The sequence below is a fragment of the Simochromis diagramma genome, unplaced genomic scaffold (assembly GCF_900408965.1).
Source record: "Simochromis diagramma unplaced genomic scaffold, fSimDia1.1 OVJJ01000159.1, whole genome shotgun sequence".
NCBI lineage: Eukaryota > Metazoa > Chordata > Actinopteri > Cichliformes > Cichlidae > Simochromis > Simochromis diagramma.
The window spans coordinates 3,431,460-3,444,059 of NW_024387197.1; the positions used below are offsets into that span (position 1 = coordinate 3,431,460).

A 12,600-nucleotide genomic window follows, 5' to 3' on the forward strand; every position below is an offset into this window, starting at 1 on the left:
GGTTACAATTATGGATTTAATTGAAATTTTGGTCTTGATGAACAGCACTGATGCTAATCTAAAAAATCAAGTCAAAAAAAGTGGAAATTTAATAAACAAGGGGTGGCCATTTTTGGCCACGAACAATCTGAGAGGGAGTTTTTATGTTTTTCTGTCACTGCACAAAAAAACAAAGATGTATAAAAGTCACTGATACTGTTAATTATTGCTATACGTAACCTCCACCATGGTTAGATAATAAATCAGATGGCATGTTTTATTTGGGGGAAAAAAATGGGGTTTTATGATTTTTTCCATTTATGAGTTCCTAGGATTATGTGATCTAACTGGTATTTAAAGGGTTAAAATTCTGAATTTGAATGAAATTTTGATTTTCATGAACAGCACTGATGCTAATCTAAAAAATCAAGTAAAAAAAAGTGGAAATTTTTCTTAATATATGAATTTTATAGCATTTTGTAAACGTAAACAAGGGGTGGCCATTTTTGGCCACAAACAAGCTGAGAGGGAGTTTTTATGTTTTTGCTCTCTCTGCACAAAAATAACAATCCATTATAATCAATGTTGATGTGAATCAATTACATGCCCCAGACTCTACTATTAATAATACAAGAAATTTCAGTAGCAATGCAATTATATAAAATTGCAAGATTTGAGGTTGTCGTCCAGCTGGTGCAATGGACAAACAAACTGGTGTTTAAAGGGTTAAAATTTAAAAAGTAATAATTATTTTATATTTATTAAATAACTATAAATAATTATTATAATTATAATGTCAGGCAGAGAGGCGTGCAGTCTTACACGCCTCTCTGCAGCTTGTCTCCTCCTGCTACCCCCCCCAAAAACCCATCTCCATAGAGACTGTGTCAGCTTCCAAAAAGACAAATAACAAACTAAAAACCAGCAACAAACAACTTAAACATAAACAATCACAAAGAAAGAACAATAAAGTATCCACATCTGAACCAAAGAGTAAAACAGTGAAATGTGGATTATTAAATATTAGGTCTCTCTCCTCCAAGTCTCTGTTAGTACATGACTTAATAATTGATCAACAAATCGATTTACTCTGCCTTACAGAAACCTGGTTGCAGCAGGATGATTATGTTAGTTTAAATGAATCAACACCCCCGAGTCATTCTAACTACCAGAAATCTCGAAGCACAGGCCGAGGGGGCGGTGTGGCAGCAATTTTTCACACCAGCCTATTAATCAATGAAAGACCAAGACAGACTTTTAATTCATTTGAAAGCCTGATGCTTAGCCTCGTCCACCCCAGCTGTGAAACTCAGAAACCAGTCTTACTTGTTATCATCTATCGTCCACCTGGGCCTTACACAGAGTTTCTGTCTGATTTCTCAGACTTTATATCTAATTTAGTTCTGAGCTCAGATAAAATAATTATTGTGGGTGATTTTAACATCCATGTAGATGCTAAAAATGACAGCCTCAACATGGCATTTAATCTGTTATTAGACTCAATTGGCTTCTCTCAAAATGTAAAAGAACCCACCCACCACTTTAATCACACTCTAGATCTTGTTTTAACATATGGCATAGAAACTGAACATTTAACAGTGTTTCCTGAAAACCCTCTCCTGTCTGATCATTTCCTGATAACATTTACATTTACAATAATTGATTACACAGCAGTGGAGAGTAGACTTTATCACAGTAGATGTCTTTCTGAAAGCGCTGTAACTAAGTTTAAGAATATAATCCACCCACTGTTATCATCTTCAATGCCCTGTACCAACACAGAGCAGAGCAGCTATCTGAACGCTACCCCAACAGAGGTCGATTATCTTGTTAATAATTTTACCTCCTCACTGCGTACGACTCTGGATACTGTAGCTCCTGTGAAAACTAAGGTCTCTAATCAGAAGTACCTGACTCCGTGGTATAATTCTCAAACACGTAGCCTAAAGCAGATGACTCGTAATCTCGAGAGGAAATGGTGTGTCACAAATTTAGAGGATCATCATTTAGCCTGGAGAAATAGTTTGCTGCTTTATAAGAAAGCCCTCCGCAAAGCCAGAACATCTTACTATTCATCACTGATTGAAGAAAATAAGAACAACCCCAGGTTTCTCTTCAGCACTGTAGCCAGGCTGACAAAAAGTCAGAGCTCTTTTGAGCCAACCATCCCTTTAACGTTAACTAGTAATGACTTCATGAACTTCTTCACAAATAAAATTTTTATCATTAGAGGAAAAATTACCAATAATCATCCCACAGATGTAATATTATCTACAGCTACTCTTAGTACCATTGATGTTTAAGTTAGACTCTTTTTCTCCAATTGATCTTTCTGAGTTAACTTCAATAATTACTTTCTCCAAACCATCAACGTGTCTTTTAGACCCCATTCCTACAAAACTGCTCAAAGAAGTCCTGCCATTAATTAATTCTTCGATCTTAAATATGATCAACCTATCTCTAATAATCGGCTATGTACCACAGGCCTTCAAGCTAGCTGTAGTTAAACCTTTACTCAAAAAGCATCTCTAGACCCAGCAGTCTTAGCTAATTATAGGCCAATCTCCAACCTTCCTTTCATATCAAAAATCCTTGAAAGAGTAGTTGTCAAACAGCTAACAGATCATCTGCAGAGGAATGGTTTATTTGAAGAGTTTCAGTCAGGTTTCAGAGCTCATCACAGCACAGAAACAGCTTTAGTGAAGGTTACAAATGATCTTCTTATGGCCTCTGACAGTGGACTCATCTCTGTGCTTGTCCTGCTAGACCTTAGTGCAGCGTTCGATACTGTTGACCATAATATCCTATTAGAGCGATTAGAACATGCTGTAGGTATTACAGGTACTGCACTGCAGTGGTTTGTATCATATCTATCTAATAGACTCCAGTTTGTGCATGTAAATGGAGAGTCCTCTTCACACACTGAGGTTAATGATGGTGTTCCACAGGGTTCAGTGCTAGGACCAATTCTGTTTACATTATACATGCTTCCCTTAGGCAGCATCATTAGAAGACATAGCATACATTTTCACTGCTATGCAGATGACACCCAGCTCTATCTATCTATGAAGCCAGATGACACACACCAATTAGTTAAACTGCAGGAATGTCTTAAAGACATAAAGACCTGGATGGCCGCTAACTTTCTGCTTCTTAATTCAGATCAAACTGAGGTTATTGTACTCGGCCCTGAAAAGCCTAGAAATATGGTATCTAACCAGATTCTTACTCTGGATGGCATTACCTTGTCCTCCAGTAACACTGTGAGGAACCTTGGAGTCATTTTTGACCAGGACATGTCCTTCAACGCACATATTAAACAAATATGTAAGACTGCTTTCTTCCATTTGTGCAACATCTCTAAAATTAGAAATATCCTGTCTCAGAGTGACGCTGAAAAACTACTTCATGGATTTATTACTTCCAGGCTGGACTACTGTAATTCATTATTATCAGGATGTCCAAAAAACTCACTGAAAAGCCTTCAGCTAATCCAAAATGCTGCAGCAAGAGTCCTGACAGGGACTAGAAAGAGAGAGCATATTTCTCCTGTTTTGGCTTCCCTTCATTGGCTTCCTGTTAAATCCAGAATTGAATTCAAAATCCTGCTCCTCACATACAAGGTCTTAAATAATCAGGCCCCATCATATCTTAATGACCTTGTAGTACCATATCACCCTATTAGAGCGCTTCGCTCTCGCTCTGCAGGCCTACTTGTTGTTCCTAGAGTAATTAAAAGTAGAATGGGAGGGAGAGCCTTCAGTTTTCAGGCCCCTCTTCTGTGGAACCAGCTTCCAGTTTGGATTCGGGAGACAGACACTATCTCTACTTTTAAGATTAGGCTTAAAACTTTCCTTTTTGCTAAAGCACACAGTTAGGGCTGGACCAGGTGACTCTGAACCCTCCCTTAGTTATGCTGCAATAGACGTAGGCTGCCGGGGGATTCCCATGATGCATTGAGTTTTTCCTTTCCAGTCACCTTTCTCACTCACTATGTGTTAATAGACCTCTCTGCATTGAACCATATCTGTTATTAACCTCTGTCTCTCTTCCACAGCATGTCTTTTATCCTGTCTTCCTTCTATCACCCCAACCGGTCGCAGCAGATGGCCCCGCCCCTCCGTGAGCCTGGTTCTGCCGGAGGTTTCTTCCTGTTAAAAGGGAGTTTTTCCTTCCCACTGTCGCCAAAGTGCTTGCTCATAGGGGGTCATATGATTGTTGGGTTTTTCTCTGCATCTATGAAGCGCCTTGAGGCGACTTTTGTTGTGATTTGGCTCTATATAAATAAAATTGAATTGAATTGAATTGAATTGAATTTAAAAAAGAACTGAAGTTACTTGGCAAAAAACAAAACATAAAAATAATAAAAATTACAGACCTAATCTGTTGGTGGCCACTTTTGGCCACGAACAAGCTGAAAGGGTAGTGATTTTGAACAAGCCCAGAATAACACGTGTTAAATCAAAATCACATTCCACCGTTACATAAAGCACCTCAAGTCTAAATGTGCGTAACGAGAACACGCTCTTGAGAAGGTATGAAAAAAGGAAAAACAAGAAAATAAATCGTTTTTATTCCTGTCGGTGCACATTTATAGACCCTGAGAGCCATGTGCGCACAGTGAAGCCACCAGCAGCCACCGCAGCGGGCGTCATCGGAGGACTGGATGGCTGGGAAAAAAAGAAAAAGTGACAGTCCTGTCTCAGAATTCCCCTTTAATCCCAGCACTGAAATCTGAGGATTTACTTCACCTTTTCACAAGAAACGAAGCTCCACCCACAGCATCGTGTCTCTCTCTGTGGAGCAGCTGTAAGTTACTTCTCCGGGAAGAAAAATATTTAAAGGAGGATACAGATCCTTTTAGAGCATCTGGTCAAAACGGCCGCACACATGAGAGGATGTAGAGGACGAGACTATGGTTAGAAGGTCGTGATGGTCGTACCCTGCACTGAGTATGGAGAGGCACAGGCGCCTGTCCTCCTGGGGCTGTGGGAGTATGTGAAGAGCGGACAGGAGGACGTGCTCCGCTCACCGTACCTGCCCGCGTCTTTTGCGTTCCTGGCGCACGTGCTGCTCTGCGTACCTTTCCTCGCGCTGGATGCGCTGGGGAGCGTCTGTCAGCGGGTTCGGTCATGGAGGATGACCGCGGGCTCGGGTCCGCCGCCGTCTCTGAGCCGATGGTTAGAGTGTTTCTGCAGGGTTTTGTATAAATACGTGACCGTGGTCCTGCCCGTCACTGCGCTCTTCAACACCCTAATAAACGTCAAGTTACCTGATGTGGCCCCCAGCTGCTGGCAGCTCTGCGTGGAGGTGGTGGCATGCCTGCTGCTTTTTGACATGCTCTTCTTCATGTGGCACTACGTCATGCACAGGTGAGCAGCACGCGCATTTGTTGGGCTTCCTTCCTCCCACACCATGAACCCGGGTTTAAAAGAAGACATTCGGTCCAGCGGGCTGCTTGTGAGGTCCTGAGGGTTTGTCTGCACCAGTCTGCTGCTGCTTAACGCTTACTTTATTTATTTTTGAAATGTGCTTTACACAGAAATGATAACATTTGGCATCCCTTCACAAAACACACACACCTATTGTAACCTGACAGACACATGTTTTTTTATTAGACAAGAATCAAATAAAACAAAACAGCTCCGTCCGAGGGAAGAAGCTGAAAATTCACCCTATAGAGGACGGGAACCATTTTTAATAATTGATAAAGCCATCCTTTGTACCTGTTTAGAGTACAGGGAGGCTAAACATGGCTGTGACTCACCTATCAGACGACTGGACCATCTCACCATCTGATTCAGTGAGTTTTTCTCTGTAACAGAGGTCTGACCGAACCATGGCACCAAACAAAAGATATAACGGACTCAATAAAAGAACGATAAAACAAAGTTCAAATTGTTCAATGTGGAAACGAGCAAGTTTCCTGAGGCAGTAAAGGTGCTGGTGACCCTTTTTGCAGACCGATTTGCAATTTAAATCACAATTCAGTTTTTCGTTTATTACGGTCCTGAGATATTTATATGATTGCACTTGCTCTATTTTCTGACCTTTTAAACAGCAGACCAGAGAGAAAACAAGAGAGTCCGCTGATGGCTAAAGCTAGATACTTGTTACGCATGTACATTTTAAGGACTGATTTCGGTTTTTTCGTCCTACAAAGGATTTTCTTCTGTTAGAAAGAATGTAAACCACTTCGCCAGAAGTGTCAAGCATGAACTCCAGCTTCCCAGTAACAGTATCTTTATTCATATCATTCCCATATAAAATCAGTGTTGGGTTCCTGATCTTTGCCCTTGATAAATCACTTGTGTGGCTAATAGCTGTAATAAGCTGTAATAGCTTAGCCCTAAAGGGTGGTATGCATGTGGGATTTTTTTTTTTTTTTTGGGGGGGGGGGGGGGGGGGGGGGTAGAAATGACTGAAAGATTAATTGGCTCTGTTTTGAGTTTTGTTCAAAAAACAATGACTTCATATAGGGAAAAATATATATCACATATGCAGGACACCTTAAACTAGTTTTTTAATTAAGCAGCGAGGCAGAACAAAGTCGGGGCTGTATCAAGACACGAGGACTAAACCCCAATTCAACCAGACCCAGAACTGATCCAGAATTAAAACAGGACTTCAACAGTTCAAAATCAGGACTACTGAGGACTTAACCAAGACAGAACCAGAATCAGAACTAGATGATAGCAGCACTAAAAATCATCATAGACCTGCACTACACTTATTTTTTTAATTCTACCAAAGTCCACTATTTAGATTGAGAAAAGTTTATATAATTATTCAGCCTTGTTGTGCAAACAAGCCTGCATAACTTAATAAATGTAGAATTTGAAAAATAGCAAACCTAAAAAGAAACACTAGGTACGAGATACATGAGGACCTATGATACGGTGATACTTTTGGTGATACTTGGTGATACTTTTGGTAAACAACCATTTGACTAACATGTGTGTCTCACCTGCTCTTGTTCATCTCTGTTCTGTCCTCATTCTCCATCTCCCTCTCTGCTCCTCTCTCTCCCTCTTTGTGCTGACAATCATCAAATATACAGTTGAAACCAGATATTTACAAACTCTTCAGATCAAAACACTTTTTTAATTGTAACATCAAATCAGACTAAATGTTTATTTTTTTAGATTGATAAATATAAAAAACATATTTGTTAACTTTAAGAGTAAAGAGACAAACTGTCTGTATTTCTTAATTGTAAATGGCACCAAATTGTATTCAAACTTGAGCCACACTTATGGAGCTCCACAGTTCTTTTTCTGGTGTTTTGGTTGATATCTCTTAATTTTCCCATGTCAAAGAAACAGGCTCTGTGTTTTGCCTTATATGCATCCACAGGTGTGCCACCAATTTACTCACATGGACTCTACTAACCTATCAGAAGCTTCTTCAGCTCAGAATGGAATCGTCTGCAGTTTTCTTATTAATTAACAATAAACTTAGTGTATATGTGCTCATAAATTTGATGAAAGTGATAAAAAAATAGAAGCTCTGTCTCTCTTTACTCTGACATTTAACTAATTCAAAAGATATTTCAATATTTATTTATCCAAAACAAAACAAGTTTACTCTAAATTGATGTTGTACAGTAAAAAAAATGTTCTTGTGTTTTCCATGAAGTGTATGTAAATATCTGGTTTAAACTGTGGATACACTGCTGTGTATTGAAATTCTTCTTGTTTTGCATAGAAATATACTGAACAACATACAAAGCATAATATATAAAATAACATCTACCAGTTTTTTCTTTGAAAGAAGCTCCTTATGTCCATTCTTGTGTATCAGTGCATTACTGAAACCGATTTATTTAGCCGTGGAGGGTAACAACTGAAAATATGAAATAAACACACAAGCTAAGACTCTCTAAAGAAACAGCATTGTTGTTGTTCGGCTTTTCATTTCGCCATTTGTTGATTCACTTGAAGAGCAAGTAACGTAATATTGGTCAAGTGATCAGTTTGACATCAATCTTTCGTGATTCACCGTCATATTTAAATTATTTGTACAGTATGAATGATTTGCTTTGGTACCTGGTTAAACTTCAGTTCTCATCTGTCTGCCTGGCTCCGTTTCTCCAACAGCGCACTCGCAGGCAGCAGCTGCCCCGCCCCGCTTAGTGCCTGAGCTTGGATCATACCAATATTAGGGGGGATTTACGCACAGTCGTAAATTCACATAGTGCACAGTGTGCACTATGTGCTTCAAATATTGTGTGTATTTTTTTGCTTTATACAGTTGTCAGCCAGGCATCTAACTATGAAAAAATTACACTCCAAAAGACCCCGGGCTTCTGAAAAAACAACCCGGGCTTAAGCCCAGCATGTAACCATAATCGGTGTGTGGGTTTTCATCCTTAGAGTTTCCTGGCTGTACCGCAACATCCACCAGATGCACCACCAGCACCACACTCCCTTCGCTCTGGCAGCTCAGGACTGCAGCTCGGCCGAACTGTTGTCTCTGCTGTTGCTGTCTCTGAGCAGCGCCTGGATGGTGGGATGTCACCCTCTCAGCGAGGCCCTCTTCCACCTCATCAACACCTGGCTTGCCGTGGAGGACCACTGCGGCTACGACCTGCCCTGGGCTCTGCACAGACTGCTGCCCTGTCTGGGAGGAGCCCCCCACCACCACGCACACCACAGTTTGCAAACCATAAATTACGCCCCTCTCTTCACGCACTGGGACCACCTCTTTGGGACGTATCGCGCATCGGTGCTGAATTCACGTCCGCAGTGACAAGCCTGTTGCATTTTTTTTTTTCTCAGATTCAATGAAGGATGTTATCTTTTGGCTGATGAGTTAACGTGTAATCTCACTGTTCGGTCATTTATTACTACACATGTCCCAATCAATAATACAATACAATCACAACTGATACTTTATGTATGTAACCACTGTATCGTAGGCTGTAAGTGAAGACCCTCAGCATTTTCACCTTTGTCGCCAGAGCTTTCAGGGACTGTCGGAGACTGGAGCTGATTGTGAAACTAAGCACCACCGGATGCTGACTGCTCCAGCCGGTGTACCCTGATTCATCCTTCTTTATGACTCAATCACATACAAAATGAGCTGGGTCAGTAAAGTCATCAAGAAAGCATTTGCTCTGGTTACAGAGCAATGGAGCCAAAGACTGTTTTCAGACACTGTGCCATGCAACTACTAGTCTTTATGCAACAAGAGGAGCCTGCCCCCTGCTGGCTTGTTTCAGAACTTATAAACTGAGCTATGGACAGGAAATCAGATCACCTTTACCTTGGGGGAAAAAAACAATGAGCCATTGTAGTTATGCTGAAGCGAGACATGTTTCATGCAACTGAAAATGCACCCCACCCCCACCCCCACATATTCTCATAAACTCAGAGTGACTTTGTTACTTTGGAGGAGTGAATCCGAAACAAAAACCTGTTTATACAACCCAGTACAGTGAATCTCATTTTACAGTTCATCAGTTTATTACTTTAAGCTCAGGCTTTTTAATGTGGCCAGTATATTGTTATTGTACAGCGGATAACAATCACGGCGAGGAGATCTGGACACATTTCAGATCCCCCACATCCAAAACAGAAAACTTAATTAAAAACTAAACTGAAACAAGTAAACCGGTCCAGGCAGAGCAAATTCAAGTGCAAGCTTTGCTTTTTGAACTCTAAATGCATTTAGACTGAAAATCTTTAGACAGACCAGCTATTTTGTGAGGAAAAGGTATATATTTTAAGTAGGCTTAGTTAGACACCTATATATTTTATTTTTCCTGTTACATTCAGGGCCTGTTTATGAGTGATTGTAAAGTTGTGTTGGAAATCTGCCCGACTGCTGTAGTGAATGAAAGCAGGACACAGACTGGGGTTTTTTTGCCTCAGGCTCATGTTTCCACCGTGCTGCTGCGGTTAGTCATTTGTATAGCACATTTTGAGCCTTTCAGTAATCAGTTATATGCTCTGCTAACACGGTTCCTTGGTGCCTAGAAGAAAGGTCTGTTTTTTCCATGGTTTCTGCAGTTGCAATTTTCAGCTGGCATCATGTCACCAGCTACCTGAGGATCCTTTACATATAACAAATAGAGAGTTTGTCAAGACTCTTGCATTTCACAGCAGTGTTAAGTCTAGCCATTATTTATGGCCCATTATCGCAAGTTTGCCTTAAGGGAATACAGTGCCTGTAACACACCATGCTTACAGGCAAGCAAGAGGGAGGCAGAGTCAGTGTTGCAATCTTCAGGATGGCAAAAGAAAGGGCTGCAAACAGTAATGAGAAGTATAAGTAGGTGAGCCTGTTTATGATTTTGGAAGGAGCACGGCTTACATAATGAATCAAGCATGTCATTCACAAGCAAGGGCAGTGTCGATAGTAAAGATGAAATCTCTTCCAAAGAAGCTAAAATACAGATCAAAACAATGGGAGTGAGGCAAAGGGAAAATAAAGGAAGTTCTCGGGACGACTCGTGTCCAAAGGCAGGCAAAGATGGCAAGAGAAAAGAGGCACATACAGCTTGCATGCACATGTGCTTAAAAGACATGTTTAAGGGGCCAAATACAATTTATAGAGCAGGGGGTCAAACATAAGCCCTCAGGACACAAATCCTTCAAAAAAGACTCCAATCTAGCCCACCGACAGCTTTGAAAATGTGAACAAGGGCACACATTTTGGAATTTCTGACTGTATTTTCACAGCCTCTTCTCCTGATAAAGAAGGCTCTCATGGCTTTTCTACTTGACAGAACATTTCCTTTGTTTGGTTGGTTGGGTTTTTTTCACACATTTACTCAAGTTCAGTTGTTTTCGGGGCCGCCCCTCCATGAGCCTGGTTCTGCCAGTGGTTTCTTCCTGTTAAAAGGGAGTTTTTCCTTTCCACTGTCGCCAAGTGCTTGTTTTCAAGGAGCTGTCTGATTGTTGGGGTTCTGCCTCTATTACTGCAGCATTCCTTTTTTGTACAGTATTATGATATCATAGGGATTTAATGTATAGTTAAATGTCTTTACAGTGACAGAAAGGGGAGTTTTACTAATCTGACCAATTTAGGATTAAAGTGGGCTGTATGTGGCCCACCGTCTAAAGTGAGAGATCCCCAGAAAGATAACAACCTCATGTATCAGTCACATTAAACCTTTCAAACAGGTACTTTACACCACCTTAGCTCAGTGGGTGAGCAAGTAAGAGCATCGGCTCGTGCTCCAGTCCAACCTACAGCCCTTTTTTGCGCGACTTTCCTTTCACTTCACTGTCCAATAAAGGCAAAAATGCCAAAAAACAAAAACAAAGAAGCTTTTAATATATTTCTTTGGAAACTTTGAAAAGTGAGGGCCATTACTTTAATGAAGAATGACATGTGAATACTTTCAACGAGCTGAATTTGCTAAGTCATCCTTGGCTGGGACTACTGCAGTCATCTGTTTTTCATTACTTTGTCATTACAATGGGCTCTCTGAAGTTTCGCAACAGCAGACGCAAATGTTTCAAAGGTGCTTAAACATTTGGAAAAGATTTTTTTGTTTCTGTTGCTCATGATGATCTTGCAGTGCCTGGGAAAACTGCGCTTTTCCTGAGAAGATTTGAGGACAGAGTAGCAAGAGATGAGCGCTGGGTGGTGGAGCCAGGAGATTTAACGATAAGCATGTGACCCAAAACGGAAACAATCAGGCCTTATTACAGACCCGACGTCAGAGTTTAGGGCGAGTCACTCAGCTGTGGGTGACACACACCAAAACACACGTTCACAGCGGGACGCACGTCGGGGTCCAGCAGTCGGCGTCGTGATGTCAAGCCCGAGGAGAATTACTGAAGCACTTTGAAGCGTCTGTACACGGGGAACTGCTCTGAATGTTTACTTGTTAGGTGGGCTCTTAAACTTGGCACGTAGGCTGAGTGCTCCACATGAAGTAACAGTTCATAAAATCCTTTCAAATCAAGAGTGAGAAACAACAAGAGCTCTGCAGTAGTCCTTATCAAAGGAGCACAAACCAAAGACTTCCCATTTCATCATATTCCCTGAAAGCTTGCCATTCAGTGACAAAGGCCAGATTCATATTTCTTCCATAGTTCTGTAAATATTCAATTAGCAAGCTTCGCATAGCTGAGGCCGCCTGTTGTCTTAGTAATTGAGGTTCCCGCTCTCTTGTTGCCATTTTTAGCCGACCTCTGCTCTCGTCTTGCGTGAGGGGCCATCCAGCGCCTGAGTTGTTTGCTTCTCAAACATTTCAGTGCACTTGTCATCAGCTGGCTGTGGCCAAAACAGTTTTTTTCCTCTTCTTTTTGGCAAAAGCAACTTAAAACAAGCGCAGCTATTTTGTAAATACGACATTCTGAAAGGCAGCGGAAGGATTGCAAAACGATAGGACTGTAATAATTTAGCTATGCTATGATTTCAAAAGATGCATTTTAAACATTACACTTCTCACATTTATTTGCTGTATTTGTGATCAGAATCATTGGGTTTTGTACCAAGTGTGCAGGCAGCTAGGCTACAGTTAGCTTGGCCTTTAACAGAGGATACAAACAGGTTGTGTGTGCGTTTTCTTAATATTCATTTGTGACTATACGTTTATTTTATAGTCGCTTGCCTGCTACCAGACTCCAATCTTTTCCTAGCTTGCTATAGTTCACTTCACAC

The 12,600-nt window shown here is 40.9% G+C and overlaps 1 protein-coding gene across 1 annotated transcript; it reads left to right on the top strand.

The window, feature by feature from the left end:
- The first annotated feature begins 4,606 nt into the window (after positions 1–4,606).
- On the top strand, positions 4,607–10,713 carry ch25hl3 (cholesterol 25-hydroxylase like 3). The gene is made up of 2 exons (XM_040050015.1): positions 4,607–5,351; positions 8,355–10,713. Exons 1-2 carry the CDS (start codon positions 4,912–4,914, stop codon positions 8,728–8,730), a joined length of 816 nt encoding a protein of 271 aa, XP_039905949.1. The 5' UTR covers positions 4,607–4,911; the 3' UTR covers positions 8,731–10,713.
- Positions 10,714–12,600: the final 1,887 nt, after the last annotated feature.

Coding starts and splice junctions, on each gene's coding strand:
- ch25hl3 (XM_040050015.1), top strand. CDS start 4,912: ATGGTCGTACCCTGCACTGAGTATGGAGAGGCACAGGCGCCTGTCCTC. Junction 5,352..8,354: donor TGGCACTACGTCATGCACAG/GTGAGCAGCACG, acceptor TTTCATCCTTAG/AGTTTCCTGGCTGTACCGCA.